Source organism: Leuresthes tenuis, unplaced genomic scaffold (assembly GCF_036924035.1).
Source record: "Leuresthes tenuis unplaced genomic scaffold, fLeuTen1.0.hap1 SCAF_24, whole genome shotgun sequence".
In the NCBI taxonomy this organism is placed as follows: domain Eukaryota; kingdom Metazoa; phylum Chordata; class Actinopteri; order Atheriniformes; family Atherinopsidae; genus Leuresthes; species Leuresthes tenuis.
In genome coordinates, this window is record NW_027325378.1 from 20,243,122 (window position 1) to 20,269,270 (window position 26,149).

A 26,149-nucleotide genomic window follows, 5' to 3' on the forward strand; every position below is an offset into this window, starting at 1 on the left:
CAAGATATATCAAATTAGCTTCCACGATTACTTTTCAAATCATTGCTACAAAAGTTTACGCATAAAAGGATCTTGTGTGTCATTGTGTTTCAGTTAAACTTAACATTTTGCAGACTGCAGTAAAAGGGGGAAAAAAAAGATGGAGCAGACTGAGAAAAGTGCATGGACAGAAGCAGAGCTGCTGCTCCGGCGTAATCAAGGTGACGGTCAGCAAGGCTGCTAAGACCAGCAAAGTAGCAGACCGGCCCCAGAAAAGTCAGCACTTATGAGCTCATGAGAGAGCAGATGAGAAAGATGGACCACCTCGATGCAAAAAGCTCACCAAAAACAATACACGACGAAGCCGCCTTCCATCATTTGACCGACAGATAAAGCAGCCGAATTCAACATGATTGTTTGGTAGAGATTACTGCTAACACGTCAGTTAAAGATTTGATTATACCTGAGGCTTCCGACCTGGACACACAACCCAACTCAAACCCTAAAAAGATCAAGAAAACCCACAAACCTCAACCTCACTAACCTCACAACAGATTCCCCAGGAAGTCATCAAAACACAACACACTGCATAATTACCTTTAACCCACAACACTTCTCAGGGCGAGGCATTAATGAGACAATCCCACAAATGTCTTCCATGTTCTGGATGCTTTTCCTGGAAGATTCTGCAACAGCTATCAGGCTGGTCTGGATTCAGTATCCACAGGCCTGGAGTTCTGCAGTCACATTAACAGAGAGCCATTCACAGCAGTGAATCCGACTAGGATTGTGTTCTCAAATAATTCAGCACAGAAAACAGTGCTGTCCAAACTCCTCCCAAGTATAACACCGACTGTTTTCATTAATCTGAAGCATGTACAAACACGTTCAGCAACCTCCAGCTGCCACTCTGTTTTACACAACCACCACATGCTTGGCCCACGAATATGAATCGTCATGGTGACATTTTTACGTAAGAAACTGTGAAGAGAGTGATACGTCTCACTTGATGTACCATCCAAGACTGGGATTATAAATATTGCTCGGGTACCGTGGCTCTTTCCATCACTTTAACAGACTGTTGCAGCCATTTCTGAAGATGAATTGAATCTTCTTTGTGTGTGTGTGAGTGAGTGAGTGAGTGAGTGAGTGAGTGAGTGAGTGAGTGAGTGAGTGAGTGAGTGAGTGAGTGAGTGAGTGAGTGAGTGAGTGAGTGAGTGAGTGAGTGAGAGAGAGCACTAGGCACTAGGGAACTTTATTCAACAGTGGACGAGAGAACGAATGCAGAAACATAACTCAAACCTTGGCCAGCTGTAGCAAGTCTACAGTCTCTGTAAGAATCTGTGACTATCTCAGCACAGATTCTTACAGTACTGGTTCGGTAAGTATGAAGCGATGAGTTCATATTAAGTCCAAACTGGGTGCTTGGGGGCCCGACAAACAAACCTGAACGCACTGAACAACTGGTCTGTACGACTGAATTTCTTGACGGTCGATCAAACATGAAGCATCACGTGATCACATGTATTTACGCATTCGGTCATTCAGCTTTTTTTCTCGTAATTAAAAAAAAAACATCATCAATCGGCTATTTTAATTGAACGCAGGGGCAGAGTATGAGCATGCAAGGTTGTCCACCTCATTTGTCTCCATGTTGGCCCTGTGAAGGACCACTGACCTGTCCAGGGTGTAACCTTCCACTCACACTCAGTGGAAGCTGGGATAGGCTCCAGTCCTGTGGGGGATAAAGTGGGCGTGGAAAATGGATGGACGGATGATTATCTCCCAAACCCACCTAGAGCGCCAGATCATCTCTGAGACAAACAACAGCTTGCTGAACATTTCATTAAAATTTTGTAAGTTTGTGAGTTTGTAATGAATCCCTTGCTGCCTGTAACTCTACACTGAGTACAAAACCATCACTAGACAAGTTTTTACATGCAATTATCAGATACTCTGAGATGGTACTGAAGCTCACAGAGAATGACAAAAACCAAGGTGTTTAGAAGGATTAGAGTTAACCAAAGGCAGGAAGCTCTGTCTGAAGGCCTCCTCTCTCAGATCCACTAATTAACACATTCCTCCACTGTGCTATGCCATATGTGGACATATCAGACTGTTGACCGAAAACAAGAATGCGTGTAACCCCTTTCCCAGTACAAGGGTTGCTAGGAAGGAATGAAAAGGCACGAAGAAGGGGGGGGATCCAAGAACAATGCTTCAATTGAGCATCAAAGAGTGGTTCCCCAAACCTTAAAATGTGACACACCTTATTTAAATACCATAAGTCTTTAAGTCAATCTACTAAAAGAGCCATTCAGAATTGTACTACATGGTGAATGGACAAGTCACTACTGTGTGTGATTCTGTTTTACTTAAAGGTTCCTATAATTGATGGAGCTGGTTTTCTTTTAGGTTTTTTTTTGTTTTTTTTTGGACCCTCCCCTCTCACATCTATCAGATGGAATGGCTGCCTGAGCTGTGAGACATTTTGTCCATCCAATAATAATCCCTTCTCTCTACGATATCCTCTCAAAGTGGCTGAGCAGCACCTGTCCGCACCCTGATAATCACGTACACAGTGGAGAGAGTCCAACACAAACCTCTGGCCTCGTCTCGCACCCTCTTTAATCCCTCTGAAGCACTCTCATCTCCACTCTCCTCCACATTCCACACACACACACACACACACACACGTTGACATGCAGCCAGCACTTCCTCCTCCGCTTGAGCAAAACGATATCTCTTTCTCCCACAAGACTGTTTCCTTGAAATCTAAACTCGGTGCAGACAAGATGTTAACACTAGAATTTGTGGCAAATAAGGACATGATGAGAAAATGACGAATTAAGTGGAGGTGAACAATGCACCTACAAACCCGTCCACTCAATCAGCAACCCGATTGTTTTTTGTCATCCCTTTCCCAGTACCTCAAATCATGCTACAAGTGCTTTGGTTAGCAGGACGGACAGAGGAGGCACGGGTGGGAGGAGGATTGATGAACACAATATCAGGGCTCATACTGTTCACAAATGAAGTAAAACTTTGAACCCTGCTGCTCTGCCCCCCTTTTTTACTGAAGCCTTAGATTAGTGAAAGCATATTTGGATCAACTGGGAAACAACTGACTGCTCACATAAAGAAGGAACTTTCTGTGAAACTAAAGAATCGAAACCACAGAGTGGAACCGACAACACCATAGAGATAACAGTCTGTGTTTTACTGGAACTGCAGGTTTCCAAACCAAAGTTCCAACATTGCATTATTGTAAAACACTAAAACACTTCAATCCTTTCTAAATACCCCCAGCCCCTGAAATGACCTCATCCTGAATCTTAAGATAACTCTCAATAGGATAACAGAGGAGTATCTTGCAGCTAGATTTACTTTGAGTGAAGGAATTCATAGCTGAACCGAAAGCTGGAACACTAAGCATACAATACCTAACAAAAACAATCAGTTAGGGAATCAAGGCACAAGGTAGTGAACACAAAGAGAACACTAGTGTGACTGGGATGTGTAGTATTGCCAGAGAGAATCCTCATTTCTGTGTGTAGTACCCTCTAACAACTTATTATGCCATTCATGCTCACAGCTCTCCAAATTACACAGCAATCAAGACAAAACCAATCCCTCAACACAAGGAGGTATCAGTTGTAGTAACTGGCAGAAGGTAGCAATAACCTTCTGCACTGCTCGTGATAGAAAACAATTATTAGATGCCTGTCAAATTAAGCAAAAAAAATGATCTTCTGAGACTTATTGGGCCTCACAGCTCAAAAATAAGAGTTAGAAATAAATGAGGAAGTGTTGGACTCAATAATGAATGTAAAATACAATCATTTGGACCGAAATAAAAGAAAAAGACCGTTTACATGTTTCATTCCAATCTGACATCATCCCATAACAGTACTTAAAGGGCTCTGCTATGACTTTAAATGACATGATTTTCATTGTTTTTCTCTGAAAATTCTCTTCTTTATAGTTATTTGGAATGAAAAGGTGCAACTGTGACTTGGTGCAAAATGTGCCGAATGTTTCCTCAATTAGGGGAAAAATTCTCTTCTGCCGGTCCTCTGATCTGTGGGATGCCTCTCGGGTCTATTCTGGTTCCTGTGCTATTCTCCCTGTAGATCCTGGCTTTTGAGTTTATATTTAGGAAGCATAATATTCCTCGTTTTTGCAACAAAGAGCAACCTGAAGCTAGACGTCACCATTCTCAATAAGACTGATGTCAGTAGTGGGGTTTCAATTCTGTGTCAATGCAAATCTGAATCAATCTGAACCTTAAAAAAAAGTTAAGACACATGACCAAAGACTGGTTTAAAGACAATCAACTAGGCTGCATTATGTCACCATAGGGTGGTAGTATACACATTTACTGGCCACTTTTTTAGGTACACCTGTTCAATTGCTTGTTAACACAAACAGCTAATCAGCCAATAACAACTCAATACATTTAGACATGTCAAACCGAGCATCAGAATGAGGCAGAAAGGGAATTTAAGTGACTTTGAACGTTGCATGGTTGTTGCTGCCAGAAGGGCTGGTCTGAGTATTTCAGAAACCCCAATCAAAGGCAGACCTTTATTTTATACATTCTCATCGTTTTTAGTCTGAGTTGTCTTATTTTTCTACAATTCCTTATTTAAATGCCTCAAAAACAAATCTGGAAAGGTGGACATAAACACTCATTCCTATGTGCAGCTTTGTAATCAGTGCAAGTGTGCAAAACAAGGGTGAGATTTGTTTCACCTCCAGAATTTGCCTCTAGTACATAAAAAAAAACTGAACTTTTCGGATGGATTGTAGAGTGAGAACAATCGAATTAACTATCAGCTTGACAAACTGACTACCACACTTAACTTTTCCTGCAAATTTACCGCAATGTGTTACATATCGTCTCGAAGTCCGTGGTCACCTTGCTCTGCAACGCAACTTTATCGAGTTAATCCAAATCAATTCATGTACATTTTCAAGTGAAACAATGTGTGAACTAAAAACTGTCAGGAGCAAATATAGACCCATCAAGTTAAGAAAGTTCAACACACCCTTGCAAATAAATGTAAATCAGCTATTGTAAATAGATATGAGATTTTTGCTAGAGTAAAAACACAATTTAAATGACAGTGTAAGCATAGGTATGCTGGTGAACATATATTTTTGACAGTTGTGGCTTAAAGGTCCCCTCACAGTTGATACACAGACAACAGAGTTTGTCACAGACTTAGATTGATGATTGTGTGTCAAGACAAGCTCCACTGGTGGAAAACTGCATTCATACCAATGACACTGTTGCCACTTCGCTGATTCTGCAACACCAGTGGTGCCTCAGTGAAGACCTCTTTTTTTCGCTGATAAGGCACATTAACGGAGTGGTGACATTGGAAGCTATCAATGAAAAACCGTTATGTTAGTTGTGTTAAACTATTAGCCATTGTCGGCAAAGGTTATGTGAATCTGATTCCAAACTAAGGTTTTCCATCAAAAGAAAGGAAAAGAAAACTAATACTCAGATACTATTTATTAAAAATTGTATCAATAAAATTAGATACTCATTCACACCAGAACTGATGCTAAAAATGTTGTCCTCATCTTCTGTAGTTGACAGATTTCAACAACAACTGAGCACTTCCCCTCACTCAGAGGTAGCTGCTGTTGCCTGCATAAAAGTAACTTAATATTGCTTTTACAGTTTTAGAGGTTCATTGTGTGACTACTTAATCACATTTTATTACTACTTTTGGAGACAGCATGACCACAAGGTGCGTCAGTGCAACCTGGAAATGCATTTGTTTATTATCTCGTAATTAGTCATTTTTCTATCTGCAGTATCAAAAATGGTTTCAACTCAAGCGTTTTCTGTGATATCATTATAGAGTTTGAAATAAAGCAGCGGAACAGCCCTGTTCCAACCACAGCAAAAATCAGAGCTCACTGTAAATAGTGCAAAGTCAAAAGCGTATCTTGACTGTATTTCATTCTGCTGGGCCAAAAACAAGCGCTCTAGGTTTTGTTTCATTGTTGGCCGAAGTCTCTCTTTCTATCTTGGCTGAAGCTGAACTGCTCATGACACAGCATAGCAAGAAGTGAGTTTGGACTTTTAGGGAATTTCTGTAAAAATGTACTGGGATTCAAACAATAAATGGCAAATGGATTGTACTTATAGGCCTGTAGCACTTTCTGGTTCAGCTGACCACATTCACCCATTCACACACAAACATTCATACACCACATCTTAGTCTATACAGTGTTACAGGTGCACGCATTCACACATTGATGGACGCATTCAGTTCCAAGAACAGATCGACACGCGGTCCAGGGGGTTCAGGAGTTGACTGACTGCTCTTCCTCCTGAGCCACAGCTGCTCAATACGAGTAGTACAAAATAGCATCATCATTGCAAAACTGAAGAATTGTTTTATAATGTTTTCATGGTTTTTGGAAGCCAAAGAGAAAATCAATAATTACAATGTAATTAAATACATAACCTCAAAAATCACACAATTTCACAATATTATACAACTGTTTGTCTCTGTAGACACAGGGATGAAATTATAACCTGCGTGATGATTATATTCAATTTAGTTCTATTCAATTTGCAGTCATTATTGGTAATATTTAACATTATTCTGGCCAGTTTAAAATATCACTTCTCAAAGCGACTATCACATTTTAAAAGTCTGCTTTTGGTCGGACAGAGATACTGCCCACACTGATGTGGATATCTTTTAAAACTCCACATGCAAACAGCATTTTGAGTCAGAAAAACAGGCTTTTTGCAAACTCTGCTCTCACTGTGTGGACTTGACAAACTGAGGTTTTGGGAATCTCATTCTACTTTCTATGAGCCAGAAACCATATTGTAGTTTTTCTGACGTTTCCCTGGGATTTCATTGTCTGCTCAGGTAGAAAAAAAAACTCCCATGTTTGTCTTTCAGTTTTGCTTTTGCACAAATGACTGTTTTGGTTTTGAAGGTTACTCCAGAGGAGAATCCACTCAGTATGCCTGCTCAGATTGCTCTTCTCTTGTATATTGATATGTCTTTAAAGTAAAAGTTATCACCACCTGCAAGGTCTTACAAATGAACACGATAAGAACAGTCTCATAACCAAGTTGTTCTGTCTGAGGGAAAGTCTTTCTTCCACACAGTGTTAATGATTCGAATCATTGGGAAATGTGCATTAAAAGAAAATCGAATCATGTGTGTTTCCAGCTACACATTTCCATGTGGAGCTCTTGATGCTGGCATTTCTCTGCTGTTTATTGTCAAGGATAACGGTTATTTAAAGTTAAAAACGCCACAATCCGTTTCCATCCCTTTCGAATCAACCAAAACCCGGCACGAGCGAGCATATTTTCTTTTGTGCGAATCAGGGGATTTTAATTCAAATTATGGCGTTTCCAACATAATTTTCCAATGCGACACCTAGTGTTTACGTTGCCTTCTTAAGACAAGACATCAAAGACAAATATACACAAATGCAAAGTCATTAAATATTTCAGAAGCCATTACAGTGTAATCACCTAGATTCACTTCGTATGACCACTTTGCTGACAGCCATGTTGAAAACAATTCAATAATAATTCAAATAGGTCTTAGGCTTCATTGATATAGTGCATATTTTTGTCCAATCAGCTGTGATGCCCCACTGTGCAGCTCCACCCTCTGCTCCAAACAGGGTCATTTGTAGCACTAAAGAGGCCAAATAAGGCAACATTCAAATGCTGAAATAAAAGCTTCAAACCAGCTTTTAAAAACCATCATGTGTCGTCATGACGGCAACATCCTTTGTTTTTACATTTTTTTTTATAAAGTCTATGTTTTAGACATCTCAAAGTGTGACTGTGTGTCACAGTTTGATGATGTCACTTAACATGGCACTAACGTTTCCTCTGTAGTTTTGTCTGTTCCTCTGCAGTCCCTTGGCACACAATACTCCTCTTTTCACTGGATGCCAAATTGTCCAGTCATCACCCTCCATGCCATCCCCACCACCCCGACCCCTTCTTTGCAATCTCTCTCAGCCTTTTGTCTCTGTATCTATCTTTTCCTGACCGAGAAGCTGCTGATGGTCAGTCAGATTAGCATCCAGGCGCTGAGGGGACAACTTCAAACTGGAAAAAGAAAGAGTTGCTTTGTTTTTTCTGATCTTGACGACACCGGAAACAAGAGAGGAAACTGAGTGAGGAGAAAAAGAGCCATTATAATGTCCAGTGCTAAGAGGGTACGTTCACAGGCAAACAGCATATTAGCTATACCACCACATCGGGACCCCTTTCAATTACATGACATTTCCTCCCTTAGAAACTTATTTCATATAATTTTGAATGGGTTTTTATGCTACACTCCAGTTATTGTTACTCAATAACTGGATTCTATCAAGAGTCTTGAAGAATACTAACAATTCTGTACTGATACAATAACAAAATCAAGTTTTTGGCCTGCAAAAAAAAAAGCTGCACTGTTCTTTACCTGACCTACTGCCCAGTAAGACAACACAACTGTACTTATCAGCTTTACATATTATACAACTAAATAATAACAAGCTGAACAGAATTTTTTACATGCATATTTACATACAACCCAAAAAGACAACAACGATAGGGTGTCCTTTTTAGTTTCAGTATCTTCTTCAGGAAGAAAACAATCCTTATGCCGCTCAGAATGCAGGTATAATACAATTCTTCACTACAGACCTTCCCTTTTTTCTGAAAAACTTTCCCACTTCCTCTTCTCTAACCCTAAGGACTTATGACCTGTACAGCCCTCAACCTAAAGATCTAACCTAATCTTAACCCCCCCACCACCTTGCATTCACACACAGAAACAGGGGCCTGGGCCCACCTGCACACACCGAATGCCAGCACATCTGAATCCCTTTACACCACTCACCACACTTCTTTTACAGCACTTTACATTTTCCTTCCGCCTCCGGAGGAGGAGGAAAACAACATTTTTAAAGATTCTAGAAGATAGAAAAATGAAAAGGATCAACTCCCCTCGCTGTGAAGCCCCTGAAAAGTCCTTGTGCTACCGATTTCTTTCAAAAGCAGTTAAATACAGTCCATCTGTGTGAAATCCAAGCGCCGCATGATAGAAGTACAGTATAGTCCTGTTCTGAAAACACCTTTAATAAAGAGGCACCGCTAAGCAGGACCATGAAGACCAAAGAGCTCTCCAAACAGGTCAGGGACAAAGTGGTGGTGACGTACAAATCAAAGCTACAGAGCTGGGCTCTATGGAAGAGTGGCCTGAAGAAGCTGTGGCTTACAGCGAAAATATTCACTGGACATGTAAAAAAAAAGATCCTCTGGTCAGATGGGACTAAAACTGAACTTCTTGGTCATCGAGAAAAATGCCATGTCCAGACTAAAGAGTTTGGGTGAGGGTTAGACATTCAGCTGCGATGTTAGGGTGAAGTTAAGGGACCGCAGGGAATGAATTATGTCAATGGTGAATCACCACAAAGCCCCAAAAATGCAAAAGCTTGTGTGTGTAGGTGTGTATGTCAACACACAAGCTGAACCATTCATTTGCACGTTTTCTTTCTCTCTCTCTTTCATTTTGTGTATGTGTGCTTCAACACTAAAATTACATAATCAATATAACAAAATGAGTTTATTATTCTTAGTCACAACAGCAGTTGTAGAAGGATTTCTGTTTTTAGTCAATCAGATAACAGAATTCATTGATTAAATCATGTTAATCGAGCACTTTACGCATTTACTCAGGGGTAAAGTGAATACATCTATATAGATTACACAGCAAGTGTAATACATTATATAGATTACACAGCACTAAAGGTAAAACTGTAAAAACACAATATTTTTGCTTAATATCATCAGGATATCAAACCGGCACATGCACAAAGCATCTTAGAATCATAATCTAATCAAATCATGAAGCCAATGAATATGTGGCAGAAAAAGCTTAATGTCAAGGCCCGAATTATCTACAGTAGAGTACAACGCATCATAAAAAAAAGCTGTGGAACCTACAAACCAAACCCACTCCACCCCGTAGATCTATTCAAAATCTATTCAAATCTAAACTAGCACAATGGTGAAGTCTCCATCTCTGCACACTGCTGCATTAGCACCACATGTGCTCTGTTATCAAGCACCGACAATCACAAGCATGCTATAAATATCATGCTTTAATTTCACCAGAACCAAAGACTCAAATTATGGCTACTTAGCAATTAGTGGCGAGCAAAGAGTGAAGTTAGACGTCGGTTTTTTTATACCAGGGTACCGTATGATATGCAGGGGAGAACGACTACAGCTGTTAGGATGACGCTTAAATAAAGGACAGATGCCAAATTACACCCGCAGTAATGTCAGCTTATAATTATGTCGGTCACGCATGTCGGTTATACTTCATCTTTGCCATATGAAAGCAGATTAACTTTAATGTGGCAAAACTGATTAGGATAAACTAGCAATCAAGTGCACGTTACCGGGAACAGATACAGAATATATATATATATATATATAAATATATAGAATCAGTATGGTTAGGTAGGTTGCACACACTCATCAGCTGTTACTCGTAATTCTGCCCTCTAATCCAAAAATATAAACCACAAGAGAGTAAAAACTAATCTAAACCTTTGCAAAAGCGATGCCCGGCAGCCTCATGAATGTATCTGATTTCAGCAAACACTATCAATCAGTGTACAGTATCATGCATACGTGTCCATAATAAATAGCGAATTAGTAAGCTGCTTAACTTCCCTATTCTTAAGCACCAAATCTTCCCATCTCAACTCCCAGATAAACCCAGTCTGGCACAGGAGTACCTGCTGGTCCAAAAGCGCTACCTGTAAGCCTCAAAGGGACCTGATCAAGTCCCTCTTAATTCCAAAAAGTGACAGTGAAATCATTATTAGGCCTGGCACAAACACCCCCTGGCCTGCTTTTGACCAAATAGAATCAACTACGGTATTGGTTTAAGTAGCTCATAATCCTACTCCCTTGTCTGCTACCAGATTAGAAATGAAGACTGCATTGCTAATGGTTTTGTTAAACTGTCGTAATGGTGCAATCACAGTCAGATTGCTCTAATTGCCCTCATTGGGCACACAGATGGTCTAAAGATTAATAAAGACCTGCAAAGTACACGCACACAAAAATACACTCAGAGAAGCTTGAAAATGGACTTTGAAATTTGGGGACAAAAGGATGCATTAAGATACACAAGCAGGCCTCCTTTTACCAATCAGCAAACATTTACTTGTTGCCGTGTGGACGTAGAAGGAGGCAGAGCAACAAGTAACTGGAGCTACAGCTGAGACTTCTTGATACAAAACACACAAGGGGAGGATTTACCTTTGAAAACCAGCATTGCTGCATGGAGACAGGGCTCGGCAACTAAATCAGGTAGCATGTATAGAAAAATGTTGAAGTTGCCTTTCCAAATGATCATCAAACGAGTGCCCACACTGCAGCAAAGTCAACAAAGGAACAGGTATCTTGGGTGACAACAAGGGATGAAACTCTGTTTTAATTCAAATCTAACTGACTTTAAATTTCCAAAACATCAGAGGACAAACAACACTGTACTTCCTGCACTTTGTTTGGTATTAAAAGCCAAGAAGAGTCATGCACTGAGGGAAACATCCCTTACCAGATAGCAAACTTTGGTAGCAAAGCAGCAGGATTAGCTTTAAACTTTAAAGCATTCGGTTTTAATCATCGAGATAAGTTTGTGGAAGACCTCTGTTATTCGATACTCCAGCAAAAGGCCGACGTGGCTGACATTACTTTGGTGTTGCAATACAAATACATTCCTAATAATCGCAGCTGAATTACATATCAATAATAATTTTTAGTGATAAATGCAAGGAAGGAAAACATGGGTGAAGACCGGTGTTTGGTAACCCAGCTTCCAAAGCACTCGAAATATCAACCCAAGCTACATTAATATTGCAGACTCATGGGCCATTTATAGAGCACTGGATACTTATCACTAACAGGTGTCATAAAACCTCTCATAGATCCCCTGATGGTGTAAACTAAGTGAGGTCAAGTGGCAAAAATGGCAAGTAATGCAAAGGACGATACCTTATCTTCAGATCTATTGCGTTTGTGTGCATCCAGAGACAACCCTAAGACAACCTTATATATGCATGCATATACTAAATATAGATAGACAATATAGATAGATAGACAGATACTTTGGACTATTTCAGATCTTTTTGCCCCAAGTATGGGATGTTGAATTATTCACAGGGCTGGCATAATGGGAATAGCTAAATTAAGCTGGGCAGAAACCAAACATGGAAAACCCTCCTACATAAAATACCAATTTACAAATAAGTTTAACATCAGCCACATGGACCCACCATCTCTGTGTAATGCTCTATCCATCACCAACAGCAAACTGCAGGAATTCTCCTTTAACAATCCTTTTCAACAAAGTTTGAGCTTTGAATAATGGACTGACAAAGTTTTTTTACAAACATCTTATTTGAAAGATTGCAGTGAAGAAATTTTGTGTGCATTCCCAAAGCAATACCACATAACACAAGTTCCTGTTCCAGATGGCAAGGATTTGAATTTAAATCAAGCAGTTCGACAGCATATCTAACACCAAACAAAAAAAGACATGTCAGGACCTACACAGAAACAGATTCTCTTAACCCTTTCTCTGCAGGTTCAGGTACTTTTATCCATGCTGTAGCTGTTCACTCAGTCTCTCTGTCCTCTCCATCAAAACACGGCCAACAGGGAGCCGGTCAGCATGGTGAGCACAGCATTTTATAAATACAAGCTGCACTATAACGCAGCCAAAGTTGGTGTCTGATTTCTGGCATTTGCTGGGTGGGTTCATTCTGCCGCAGCCCCGCAGAGGCCGGGGAGGAACCCAGTGTAATCCTAAACCTCGACAGGGCAGGCAGGAGCAAAACAACGCGACACAACATCACTTTTGGTGATGCTCATCAACTGTGACCTCGCCAAGGACCCTGCCAAGTCCATCACTTTAATCTCTCCATCTGTGATCAGCAGAGCGGCTCCCGAGTCCACCGCAGACTCAGAGATTAGAGATATCACAGAGAAAGATGGCGATTATGAATGTAAAACAGAGTGGATGGATAAACAGATGAATGGGAAAAAAAGACAGATGGGGGCTGAGCAAGTAAAGGCACAGAGGGCATGATACATGTGTTGGATGGACTGTTTTCAGTTTTCATGCCACCATAATCATCACGACCATAATAATGTCATACTAACTGTATAAACTGAAGCAGACTGACTCAAAGGGTATCTCTGTCTCTGAAGACAGATTCAAACAGTTGAATCAGACAGATTCCTGGTCCCAGGATGTTTGCTCTCATCATCAGATCTCTTAGAGACTCGAAAACACCGCATCCAAGAAATGCTGACCTTAATCAAGGAAACATTTAAAGCGTACAAGTATTTCCACAAGTCCGGTATAAAACATGACACTGAATGAACTACAGAACCATCCTTACATTTAGAATTGAAGCGATGCCGTGTTTAGGAATGGCTGGTTGTGAAGGAGGTTGGCTTCGACATGTCAGGAAGCAGCGCTCAGACCTGAGCTGAGAGAGCGCTCAACACATGATGACGGGACACCAAAGACACTATAAGCTAGTGTTTTATTTCACTACCAGAATGACTGCGGTCTTAAAATGACAGAATTTAAAAAAACAAATACAGGCCAAAAATAACAGGAGTTATTGCCTTCTGGCATTATGTAAGGATTAACTTTAAACCTTTGCAGTTTACGTCAAGTGATCAGCTAGTGCTGGTTGTTACAAAGTCTGTATTCCAACGGTTTCTTAATAATCTGAGTGGGTTGATATTGATCCAAACTCCTGCTTGGATTAAGCATCTTAAACCACTGTGTCCCACCCACTCTTACACCCCAAGAAAACAGACTTCTTGCCGATACGTGGTTACGGAGGCCAGCTCTCGAATGGTCTGCTGACAAGTTTCTCATCAACAAAAGCCTGGCTGTTGCAATGACAGGAAGCATTCAACGCTATCAGTAAGTTGCTTGGGTGAATTCTGGGAGTTGACTCTTGCAGGCAAAGCATTCTCAGTTCCCACATCTCCCTCCCCCTACGCAGTGACCGTCCCGGGAATGTGAGGTATGCACAACTGCAGCTCAGAGACACCTGTCCAGACAACCAACACTCTCCTACACATGGTCCCGTCTGAGCCGTCACATTAAACCCCACCCTGACCTCTGCCACCTCCACACATGCGTGCGCAGGAATAATTCAGAAGACAAGTAACAGTGTTCCTCCCACAGGCACAGGAAGGTCAGCCTGTTGAGGCCAATTTCCGGCTGTTAAACCTTTGCAGCTCAACACCGCCGGTCATCAGTGAAACGTCTGTGAACCAATCAAGTCAAAGGCATAATGAAGCCATCACACCTTTGTCAGGACGCTAGCCTGCCGGCCTCATATGCAGAGTAATGAACAAAACTCAAATGTTTATGACCAAAGTCTCCAGAGAAACTCCCTCCATGCATTTGGAATGCAGACTAAACGGCTCCCACCTTTCCTCTGGTAAAGATATTGAGAAAAGGACTAGATTACTCCCAGAGAGCAGCATCGGTTGTCAAAACTGCAGAGGTCTTAACAGAAAAACGTTGTTTCCTCAGTGCCCCTTTAAATACATGACAAAAAGGAGGTTGCTCTCTCTCTCCATCTTTGCCCTTTTAGCCACAAGCAGAATACCACACAGCCCTTTGGATACCACTCAAAATCATGAATGATGGGACATGTTGGAGACACTGTATCTGACAAAAAAAAGATTATAGGAAGTGGCTATGTCTGCATTCATGAAGTCTGGGGTTTAACTATATCACGTGCAGGGCTTTATTGTTGTAGTGCAAGCACAATTATGGTTATGGAGGAATTATGTCAAACAAAAGCAGATGGTATTGTGCATCATCAGACACACAAACCAGTCTAGCAAAACTAACGCCGGAGCTGGGATGTAATGAGTGCTCGTCAAGTGCTAAACCTCCCACGACGGCAGTCCAGTCAGAGGCTGGGCGCTGTCAGCCCGTGACAAGCTCCGTGTCACCACACTTAAGTCCGCAGAGCACAACGGCTCTGTTTTACTTGTGGCCACACTACACGGGCACGCCGACACTTCCTGGAGAGCGTGAACTCTGCGTTCAGGGCTGCACTTGTTTGGGTGGTTGTGACAGCTTACTGTTCGCAATGACTGACCATTACGTCGGCCCAGCACTGAAGCCGCGTTCACTTTCCACTGGAAACATTTCCCTAAAACAAGGCGGCAGGTGAACTTCAACCTGAGAAAACTAGCACTAAAAAGCTAAATTAGCGGCGAGTTCCAGCACTGGGCACGCGCACATTTTTCTTCATGAAAGAAAAAAAAGAGGGTGTGATTCAGTTTACGTTCAACTGTTCAAGCGTGTGGTGACTAACTTGAGCAGCCAGGGCACTGCATTAATACCGTCCACCTACACCAGGTTACAGACGACGGCCGCGGTGGGGTTCCCCTGTAACCGGTGCAGTCTGTGTGCCACAAACTGTCTCTGGTACCACAGAAACGAGTTTAGTTATTCTGCTCTGAAGTTAGCAGAGCTAGTGTCAGCGCTTGCTGGTTAGTATTCCAAAAAAGAAACATCAACATTATTCTAAGCTAGTTTAATTTGGAGAGCTTATCGTGAAACTGCCATTGTTTTTCATTGTTCTGATTACTGTGAAGACCAGCTTCTGGACTGATACAATAAACGTGTGGGTACTCACTCTGTATCGGAGGTCGGAGCTGAATGGTTTCTTACTCTGGGTTAATATGTTGCCACTCCAGCGATTTCTTCGAAAAGAAAACTTTTCTCTTGTCCCCCCCCCCACCCCCCATTAACTTTCGAAACCGTATTTCGTTTATTTCAACTCCATTTATTTATCAGCGTCTTTGTGGCTCCCTGCAGGACAAAATCTTTGAAAATGTTACGCCTCGAGTGTGTCACTGTCCAGAACAAAAATAGTGGTTTGCTAGAGCGCTGATTTGGAAACGGTTAGTATAATAAATGTAACGCCGGATTCGAGACGTGCCTTAATGCAAAGCTGTTCTCAGATCTGCACTACACGGAGTGTTCGCTGCGGAGGCCGACCAATCTGCTCGTTCATTGGTCAGAATGATATCAAGGCGTGCTCAGAGATGCAGCTCTACATTGTCATTGGCTGGGTTTGTTGTCAATCATCAGTTCACGACTGGTCTTAAATCCGTAACGCTGCCACACAAGAAAACAAAACAGTCATACCTCGGAAGAGCAATTCTTTGAGAAATGGGTGTTGTTGACAATGGTTGTACGTCAGATTGTTTGGAAAAGAAAGTACTTTAGTTATCTCAAGTGACGTATTTTCAAGTTTGGTTTTAGTATACGTGTGAAATTTCTGACAAAATATTTAATTCATTAGTATCTGTATCTGATTTATCAAGATTTAACTAAATTTTACTGGAGTTTTTTTGTTTATTAAATTGGATTTTGTTGGGAGTGGACAAAAGTGCAATTTGGTCAATCTTTAGTCAGATTTTTTTTCTTTTTTCCGACTGCAGCTAAAAAGTGGTGGCACATCTCCCCCTACAGCTCACATTAAGGTAAGAAATGACAACTGATCGATGACAGGAAACGGGCATTTAAACGGGATGTGAACCTATGAGGTATATTTCAATAATTCAATTCATGTCTTGAAATACTTCAATTGTTGTGTGCCATAGTTAAGTGATTCGATTAATTCGTGAAATGATTAATTGACTAATTATTTAACTAAACAGCAAGCGTGTAGGTGAACCAGTTACAGAGATGTAGTGACAGTATGCGTCCCTGTTCGTGCCTCTTCGTGCGTTGTGTATCAAAATGCTGAGCCATAGTCTCTTTTGTCTTCAGTCTGGGATATGATGTGAGATGTATTGTCTGTGAAACAATGGAGCCCAGCAGCCCTCGTCTGACATCTACTCTCTCCAAACCAGTACCTCTAAAATCTCTTTAGCCTAATTTAGTACAATAACGGGAAAATACATTTAAAAAGTGTAAATTATTCTGATAGGATTGCCATCATTCACAAACGTTGGTGAAGTGATTGTAGAGATATTTATGAGCTAAACTTTAATTGAACGTTGCCTGCTATGTCATTAAACAAACGCTAGATGTCAGAAGTGAGCCACTCACTGTCTGCCTCTTGCTCTGAGCCTTTAAACAGCCTCTTACTGCAGCCTATAAACCTTATATTTGCAGCGTTTATTTACAATATCCGTATTTTCTTCGATGAAATGAGGTGATCGAGGGTGTGGGATCCTCCAGTTCACTGGTTAACACATTTTAAGCAACTTTACAGTTTTCTGTGTCTCTCGGATGTTTACATCGGAGGTGGAAGAAGGGAGGTGGGGGATGAAGTCATGTTGCCAGGTTTTTACATAATTCACGTTAGTAGGTAGGTCGCGTTTGAGGCTGCGAAGTGGGTGAGGTGATCAGCACTGTAACTTATGGCAGTCCTTACAAAATAGCCTACCTTAATGAAAAAACAAGCCGGAAAACATGCCTTAAAAAATCAGCTTTAATTTTGGAAAATCGAAGTTGTTTCTTGCGAGACTGACATTGAAGGATTAAATCATTCGCTTTGTCTCCACCAAGTCTGCTTTTGACGTTGTGTCATCATTAATCTGCTGCGAAAATTAGAGTAATTTCTAGTGTAAATTAATAAGCGGCAACATCTCACTTCTTCGTTGTTAAATGCTTAACTGCTCATAAACAGCCCTTGAATTTGAAGGCGTCCCCATATTGGTGGATGTCCAATGTCTGGCAACCGTACGCAGCTCAACTGCTACGTTTTTGTATGTTTTTAGACAGACACTCGGCAGTATGTATGAGTGGGAGCTTGACTGAGTGGGGGCGCTCTTCCGACCATTACTGCTGATAGGATTGCTATACTTATAAGCTAGGGTGAAATAACAGACGAATTCTGTTCGCTGAATCAACAAGAAAATATAGTACTATTATCAGTCTTTCACATCCCACTTTAAACACACTAACACGGCATTGATGGTAATGTATGCAAGGAAACAACCGAGACTCGGCGATGGGTAAACATCTTTATTTATATTACTTATTCTGATTTTCTTATTCCTCGTAGCTACGCTTTGACAATCCGCCATTTTTTACTGAAACCAAAATAAGTGTCTGGAAACTTGTACGTTCAGCAGTTGCAAGACTTTCAACTATTTCTCAACGCTGACATTTAAAGCCTCACATTTACATCTGTTTTCTCTCCATTTACAGGTGCGACCGAAGAGATTCACAGCCCTATCAGGTACTTGTTAGCGAACCGTAGCCTGCTAGCTTGCTAGCAGCAAATAAGATTAAAATGGACACTCTAGTTCAGGCTTCTGGAGAGCACAACAGGCCCCAGTTAGTGCGGAAAATTACACGAAAAGTAGTTGGAGCTTCGTTTAAGAGAACTCCATAAGTATAGTAAATGTTTCAGATGTAAGTAATGTAAAATAAAGCTAGCATAGCATTATTCAATTCGTCGAATTAAACGGTTTTGGGGAAGGTAGAGGCGAGTTTTATTGCGACTCAATGCTAATGGTAGCTTGGCACTGTTAGCTTACTTGCTAGCCAGCCCGATTAAGGCCTGACCGCAATCTGTCATTTTAAGCCAGCTACTCTCTTTTTACATTAGAGTACTCGTAATATAACCCGCAGATTAATGTGCTAATAATTTAAATTAAATAATACGAAGTTATTAGCAAAGATTCAGTATCTGAAATTTTGGTTACCTCCATTATCAGACATCTAAAAAATACATAATTATAAGGGCACGAGCTGGAAGTATTGCAACGACTTGTTTGGCACGTTAAAAATGCAATATGAAGAACTGAGAATGCTGCTCTCACGTCAATACTGGGTTGCATAAATCGGGAAAAGTTCAACCAATTAATTTCTGCAATATTAGAACTCACATTCATAGTAGGTAAGCCTTTTAAAGGTTGTGATATTTTGCTTGACAATTGATTATCATGAAATTGATCATAGTTGATGAAATAACTGCCTTTTCTGTATATGCAAGACTGTGTCAAGTGGTTTTCATCAGGTTGACCGTGTCCTTTCTGCTTCATATTGAATTGAAAGATAAATAATAATGGTGTTGTTGCTATGGAGAAATAATAATGATTAGTAATCATTCATCGGTTTAAGAAATATAAAAGAAAAAATCAACTTTTTCCCCCATTTTGCTGAAAAGACCAAATGTCTCCATGATGGTGTGGTGCTCAACTTTGAAGCTCAGCCCATAACATCCGTGTGCAATACATAATCATTTAAATGCAGCCAATCAGATGCTATGGCAGGTGTCTTCTAGAGGCAGCATGGACTACAGAATGTAGACGGAAAAACTGTGATTGAGGATTGTTTTTATCTGTGAGGCCTATTATTACTCTAGAATTTACAGCAAAGTGCCTGATATGTTGTTAGTGGTCTAAGAGACCCTTTTAACGTCCAGGAATGAAACTATAGCAATCGATAAGTGAGGTGTTTGATTTGTGTCTACAGACTCTCAAATACTCGTCCAAGAGCCATCCAGGAGGGGACCATCGGCATGAAAAGACACGAGACTCAACAGACGTCACTCCTCCCTGCAAAGTGCTCAGGAGGTCTGACAGCCCTGAAAACAAACACATTGACAGTACCGGGCACAGCAGAGCAAAAGTTGTCCACACACACCGGGCCAGAGACAGGGATGGAGGTGAGATGGAAGTTGTTGTGGAGAAATGGGTTTGGATGAAAATAAGCGCTTTCATTTTTAGGTGTACACAAGCCAGAGACCAAGGTCTTGTTCTCGCTCTTAAGTTTAATTTTTATTTTCCAATCTTCTGACACGGCGAATGTCATGATTTTGTTTTGGATCAAATAAGCGCCGATTAGGTGTAGCAATCAGCTTTTGAGCCAAGTAAGCAAATTTCTATCTCACCGAGATGCATTCGATGTTAATCTGCGGTGTCGTTGATCTGTCAGGAGTTTATTGAACAGTTTCTGTGCTTTGTGCAATCACAGCTACAAAGATAAATGTTTTGTGACTGAGATCCAATTCTTATGCCATAAATTGAGAAGACGACACCTGATGAAGCAGTCAGAGGTTGAAGGACATCTTAGGAGTACTGGTGGTCTTTTTTAACTTAGGATTCATACTTTTTCTTGATGAGCTCTACTGATGAATGTTTCTTGATTTTTCTATCAGACACTGATTGTTATCAGCTGATAGTCATCCTAAGTAATGTGAAAGGTGGTCACTTGAGGTGGTTCAAAAGGACCGGTTGTTTTTATTGTCATTGTAAAGCTCCTGTGTTATGAGTTAGATAAACTGAACTAACATTAATCCATCTAAAAGGAGCCATTCATAAAAGTTAGAACCTTTTTATTTTTATTTTTTATTTTGTCCCCCAGCGTAAAGCCCCCAGAAAAAAATGCTTCAGTCTTATTGCGTCAGTATAATTTATAGTTGCCTTCACTGAACTTTTACTCTCATTTGTATTCTATAAAACGTGACATTCTTTATTCGAAACTATTCTTTAAAACTCTCAGCTGTTCCCAATGTAAAAAAACAGCCTGCTGTGGTTTAGAAGTTGTCACGGTGCACCTGTCTCTTAATGATAAATCATCATACCCCGCTATCCCTTACTGTAATATTTATCAAGGATAGATGCTAAAGATTCTTAAGTTATTAGTCAAAGGCTTCAAATAGACTATGTGATCTGTGGTATCAGCCTATTCTGCTCCTGGTAATCGGTGAGTGGCCCCCTAAAGTCCTCATTGGAGCACCCTTCATTTTATTTTAACTAGTGGCCTTTGCATAAGTGATTATTTGAGATATTGCACATTTAGTTTTTCAGTGTTTTTCTTTCCAAGATGATGCAAGCATAGGAGCACGAAATATTTCTCAACTTGAATGAAACGGAATTAAGCAGCTGAAGCCATGTTTAGGGTGTTGTATCGAAAGCTGTAATTATGATGTGCAGCTTTGTCTGTCTGTGGTGCACCTATCACTTTACTCTGGCAGAAAAGCGCAAGCAGGGCCCCCGGAAACACTTTCTGCCATCATTTTCAATGCAGGCCTTTTTTATTTTATACGTAGCAGTAGCATACCCCTTTGGCATGTGTTATTTTAAGCTTATTTGTCCAAATAATTTGTTAGGCGTTGCTTATATTACCATGAGCAGCAGACAGAGGACCCTCACCCTCATACTGGCTGCTGAATGAGCTCGACCCAGCTCAGAGAGCTGAGAGAACCCACATGTGCTCGCTCAGAACACCCAAACTCCACGCAAAAGGGCCCAAGCCAACATCCGAACCAGGAATCTTAAGCTGTGAGGCAACATTCCTAACGGTCACGGTGGTACCAATGGCTTTCGGAAGAGAGATTTTCAGTTTTGTGCGCTCGAAGTAGCTGCACAAAGAAGGTGCCGTGCCTTGAAAAAGATGCTGATGGCGCAGCACTTCTTCTATGATCTCGACTCATTGAGATCTATTAAAAACAGACGCTCAGAAAAGTCACCGGCTCTCATATGAGTAAAACCTTTTTGTTTTCATCACGATGTCACATCGCTGGTTTTTAAAGTAATTAATTTCTGACATCTGTGATGTCACCGCTTACACAGACAGGGTTTTACGTGAGCTTGAGTGGATCATTTCCTTTTATAGTGAAGTCTGTTTTTGTGCATAATTGGTCGAGAAACGCTTTGGGACTTCTGTAGGATAACAGTGGTTCTCTCTCATCCAAGACAATACAACAAGGTTTGTTCATTAAAACCTTTAAAACTCTGATGCATATGAAGGAGAAAACGGTTTTAATTGAATTGGAATGAATAATTTCCTTTCAGAGTCGAGTCCGTTGTTGTGTACAACTGGTTGAGAAAAGCTATGTCTCGGGTTTGTGGAAGATAACGGTGGTTCTTTTTAATCTAAGACAGTAGAACGAGGTTCATCATTTAAATAGATTTGAAGGAGGAGGCATTTTTATTTTTTTGCTAACATACCAGCTTAGCTGGGTTCCATTTCTATCCGTTTTATGGTAATCAGCTGATAATCTAATGGTGTTCAGTTACATGTCTGTCTTACCTCTGTTCATGACCTGGTGGGCTTTTTGTACGAGATGTCGCATAATGTTGTTGCCTTTTCCGTTGCCATTCCACACGTGCTTGCTCAGTATGTGCAGCACTGACTACACTTTCAGTGCCAGAGGGGAGAAAATAGTTACTGTTACATTTTCAGAGCTTTGGCATCAACTTGGTTCCGGAAGCATTAGCTTCCAAGACAATACAACAACAAACAGCTGAGGGTTACCTGTATCCCAGGGTTTTCTTTCCTTTGAGAATGATCAAAGGTCCAGTAGATATTTAGTTTTAGGATTTGTTACATAGTAGACTTGTTCATGGTGACTCAGGAACATACATGAACTAATTGGATCTGTAGTAGGGCTGGGCTTTTTTTTAGTAGGCTTTTTTAAAAAAAAATAAATAAATAAATTTTTTATTGATTGGTCTTGATACTAATAATGACTGTAACAAATGTAGTTAAACTTTAAAACAAAGTTCATAAACCAAAGTTAAGTGATGCCATGTAAACACTCAGTTGTGTAAACACACAATTCAAGTTTTCTCCACTTGTAAATAAAGAAAAACTCTTGATGTAACCCAAAATCTCTCAGGCTGCGTTCACACTGCAGGTTTTTTTTTTATTTTGCGTGGTTGTTCATATTACAATTTAAATGCGACCGCCATCAGACTTCAGTCGGAAGTGACCCGCATGAACAGACGATGACGTGAAGTCGCACGCTGCGTTTGCAGAAGTAAATATGGATGCCACACACGTCCCTGCGTGTGCATCCACTCTGAAGCTGTTGTGCAATCAGAGCCGACAAATATATGACCACATCATAAAGGGAAGAAGAGGGCTGAGAAGAAGGAGAGCACACATTTGAATGATGTGTGATGGTGTCTGTCATGTGTGTTTCATCCATTGTTTACATTAGATCTTGCTGCGTCCCGCCCCCTCTGGCATAGAAATGTGACGTCTGTCTCACTTCAATGACGTAAAAGTCGGATGAAATGCGACGTGACCGTTCAGACGTCGCCTTTAGAGACATCAGATATGAATCCGATGTAGAACCACATGTGAAAGTGGCCTGGGTCTGATATCCAGCTAATCGTCTGGACCCCTGTGTTTAGCTGTGAAACTACTGTTGGAATCTCTTCGGTTCGTTTTGAATGCTTTTAATGCGCGTTGGCAGCCACAGATGATGAGAAGATGCTTTTCTGTGTGACGCATGTTGTGGAAGTTTTTAATCGCTTCCTTCCTAATACTTCTGATGAGCAATGAAATAGAGAAACTTACTTTTTCTGCCGGCCGGCTAAGTTTTTATTCTTCGTTGCAAGGAAAAAGATCAGTCCACACCATTCAGCAGCAATGGTATGAAAAGATACAGACAAAAGAAATACAGAGTATTTATACCTGAAGATGGGGGGCTTTGTTCTTGAAGATGTGTAATCACATCTCCGGGGGGGGGGGCAGGATGCAGTCTTGATGGTAATTAAGAAACAGGAGGTTAAAACAATTATCTTGTCTGAGTGTTAATTAAGAGGTAAATAGTTTAAAACAATTAGCGTGTCTGGGTGATACAAATGGTTAATGTGGATTGGAGAGTCTGTCAGTCCTGAGACATAAAATTTACCATCACAATTCTCCCTTTTGATTATTAATTAATCATTATCAGAAAACAAACTGAAGAAAAATAAAATAAATGAAGAAAGCTAAATGAAATGGGAGTAAAAAAAAACAAAAAAATAAAATAAATAAACAAATAAAAGAAAAGAAAAGAAATAGTCACAACTTAGTATCCGATACGCTAATTCACGCAGATTTCAAAATGTATCATCATGGCAGTTGTTTAGAGGAGATCAAAACAAAGCAAACAAAACAACCAAAAGAAAAAATTAAATTAAATTTACAGAATGTCATCATCAGAGTCAGAGTCTGAGCTGGGGTAATGATCAGGGTCAGGAATATGAAGAGAGGTTGAATTTTGATCAGCATAATTGACATCGGCATGAACATATGTGGAGGAAGGAATCATTCCTTTCATGAGCACATTAGACAGGCATTTCAATATGCATGGAATGAAGGTGCAGAGCAAAAAGAAAATCACTACATAAGGGATTATCATTGTTAAAAACCATGCTGGCCATCCTTGGCCCAAAGATTCCAGCCAAGAAAACCATGAGTCATTTACTGCAGGAGGAGTTTGAATGGCATCTTGCATATGTTCAATGATGTTGGTAATATTTTCGTACTCGTCGGGGACATAAAAACAACAAGAGATGTTAAGTATTTTGCAAACACCTCCTTTCTCAGCTAGAATGATATCAAGAGCCAGTCTGTGTTGGATAACTGCTGTTCTAATAGCAAACATTTCCGTGTTCATCAAAGTGAGAGCGGCTTCAGTTTGATTTGCTAAGGAAAGTACCGACCAAGCGAGTCCATTGATTTTGTTTAGGGCCGCAGCTGTCCCGCCTCCTAGAAATAGAGACCACCCCACATTAGCGTTGGGGGTAGTCCAGGGATCAGCTAGTACATAACCATCATATTTGAAAGGAACACCAGTAATTTCTCTGTGAGCTTGAAAACGTGTGGTGGATTGAATGCTGGTGACAGGAGCCCTCTTATGGAAGACTTTTGTATCAGTTGCAACAATTGATGGATGACAACATCCAGACCACTGAAATAGAGGTGGTAAATCATGATAGGCTTTCCTACCACAAGACCACATTATTCCTGGTTGGGATGATAGTTGCCTAAAGGGACAGCTAAATCTTGTCATGGTGTTATTAGTCCATCTGTGAGAACAAGTAGTTGGAGTTGTAGTATTCACAAATATTCTAGTTTGACAACTTGATTGGCCTAGATGAGGCCCTGATGATGATGTTGAACAAACACAAGTCTCTGCATGCTGTAGAGGGACCTCAAATGCCAAGTTAGTCGGGGTTGAACGGGAGTCCGCACAGGTAATATTGGGATGTGGAGACACCGGGGCATTATTTCTGATTTGTTGACCAGCAATTAACAACATCATCATTCCCAGGGGAACGGTGCATTTACCGTGATCTTCTCTGCCCCAAGATTCTTTCATATGACCTTGTAATACAACACTTGCTGTTAGAGGTTTCGCTTGCCACCTAGCTGTTAAGGCATGGCACACCCAACAGTCACCAGGAATATTCAGCTCCTTTTTGTGTAAAAGAGCTAGAGCGCACGCACTGTTGTCATTACATTGTCTGAGGGCTTGCTGAATTATGTCGTCTTTGGGATCTGCGACGTTGAAGCTGGAGTGGTTGTCTTCCATTGCAGATGTAACAGAGACAGTCTTAACACCTGACAGCATGTTAGGTGTTGCTTCAGTTGGGTCTGGTGGACCACTGACTAGGACTGTGAGTTGTCTGTACATATCTGAGCTTGGATATTCAATTCCACACCAATACGTGCCTGCATCAGTGGGCCTGACATCAGAGATGGTAATTTGAGCTCCGTTTGAATTTGGGACTTTTGTTATTGTGAAGCGGGGATCTCTGTTCGGAGCAAGGGCTTTGTCCGTGGCGGCAAGGATCAAATGCCAATCGTGTGGGCCACAGGGGTCTCTGCATAGGTATTTGTCATACTTGGCATAATATGCCTGAACCCGTCCCGATCGCCAAATTTCAGGGTATATGAGGCAGGTGAATGTTGCACTTTGACCTTCAGTCAAAGTGACAGTCCTGGCAGGTTCGTAGGTGTAAGCCTCCATCAGCTGTGCCAAACATGACAGCATCAGAATCAGGTGATGCATGGTGGGGTTGGGTGGAACACGACTAGTTGGTGTTTATTGAATTGACAGAGTTGCTTCCTCGTGTTGTCCTCCTCGGCGTATGTGCGTCCTTGCACCGTCCTCTTTGGCGTCTGTGCGTCCTTGCACCGTCCGTCCTCCTCGGCCTCTGCTCGTCCTTGTGTCGTCCGTCCTCGTCCGTCCTCCTCGGCCTCTGCTCGTCCTCGTGTCGTCCGTCCTCGTCCGTCCTCCTCGGCCTCTGCTCGTCCTTGTGTCGTCCGTCCTCGTCCGTCCTCCTCGGCCTCTG

The 26,149-nt window shown here is 41.1% G+C and overlaps 2 protein-coding genes across 4 annotated transcripts in view; one reads left to right on the forward strand and one right to left on the reverse strand.

Annotated features, from left to right (window-relative positions):
• The window catches only part of mpp7a (MAGUK p55 scaffold protein 7a), a 114,712-nt gene extending 98,683 nt beyond the window's left edge, over positions 1-16,029 (reverse strand). Inside the window, exon 1 of the mRNA XM_072378194.1 lies at positions 15,742-16,029. The gene's annotated coding sequence lies outside the window, so the exon portion shown is untranslated. The remainder of the gene's footprint in view (positions 1-15,741) is intronic.
• A 1,804-nt stretch (positions 16,030-17,833) lies between these two features.
• The window catches only part of waca (WW domain containing adaptor with coiled-coil a), a 33,632-nt gene continuing 25,316 nt past the window's right edge, over positions 17,834-26,149 (forward strand). For all 3 annotated transcript variants that reach the window (XM_072378131.1, XM_072378133.1, XM_072378132.1), the window contains exons 1-3: positions 17,834-18,076; positions 18,273-18,303; positions 19,545-19,737. In XM_072378131.1, coding sequence (XP_072234232.1) covers positions 18,036-18,076; positions 18,273-18,303; positions 19,545-19,737 — 265 coding nt within the window. In that variant the 5' untranslated portion in view covers positions 17,834-18,035. The remainder of the gene's footprint in view (positions 18,077-18,272; positions 18,304-19,544; positions 19,738-26,149) is intronic.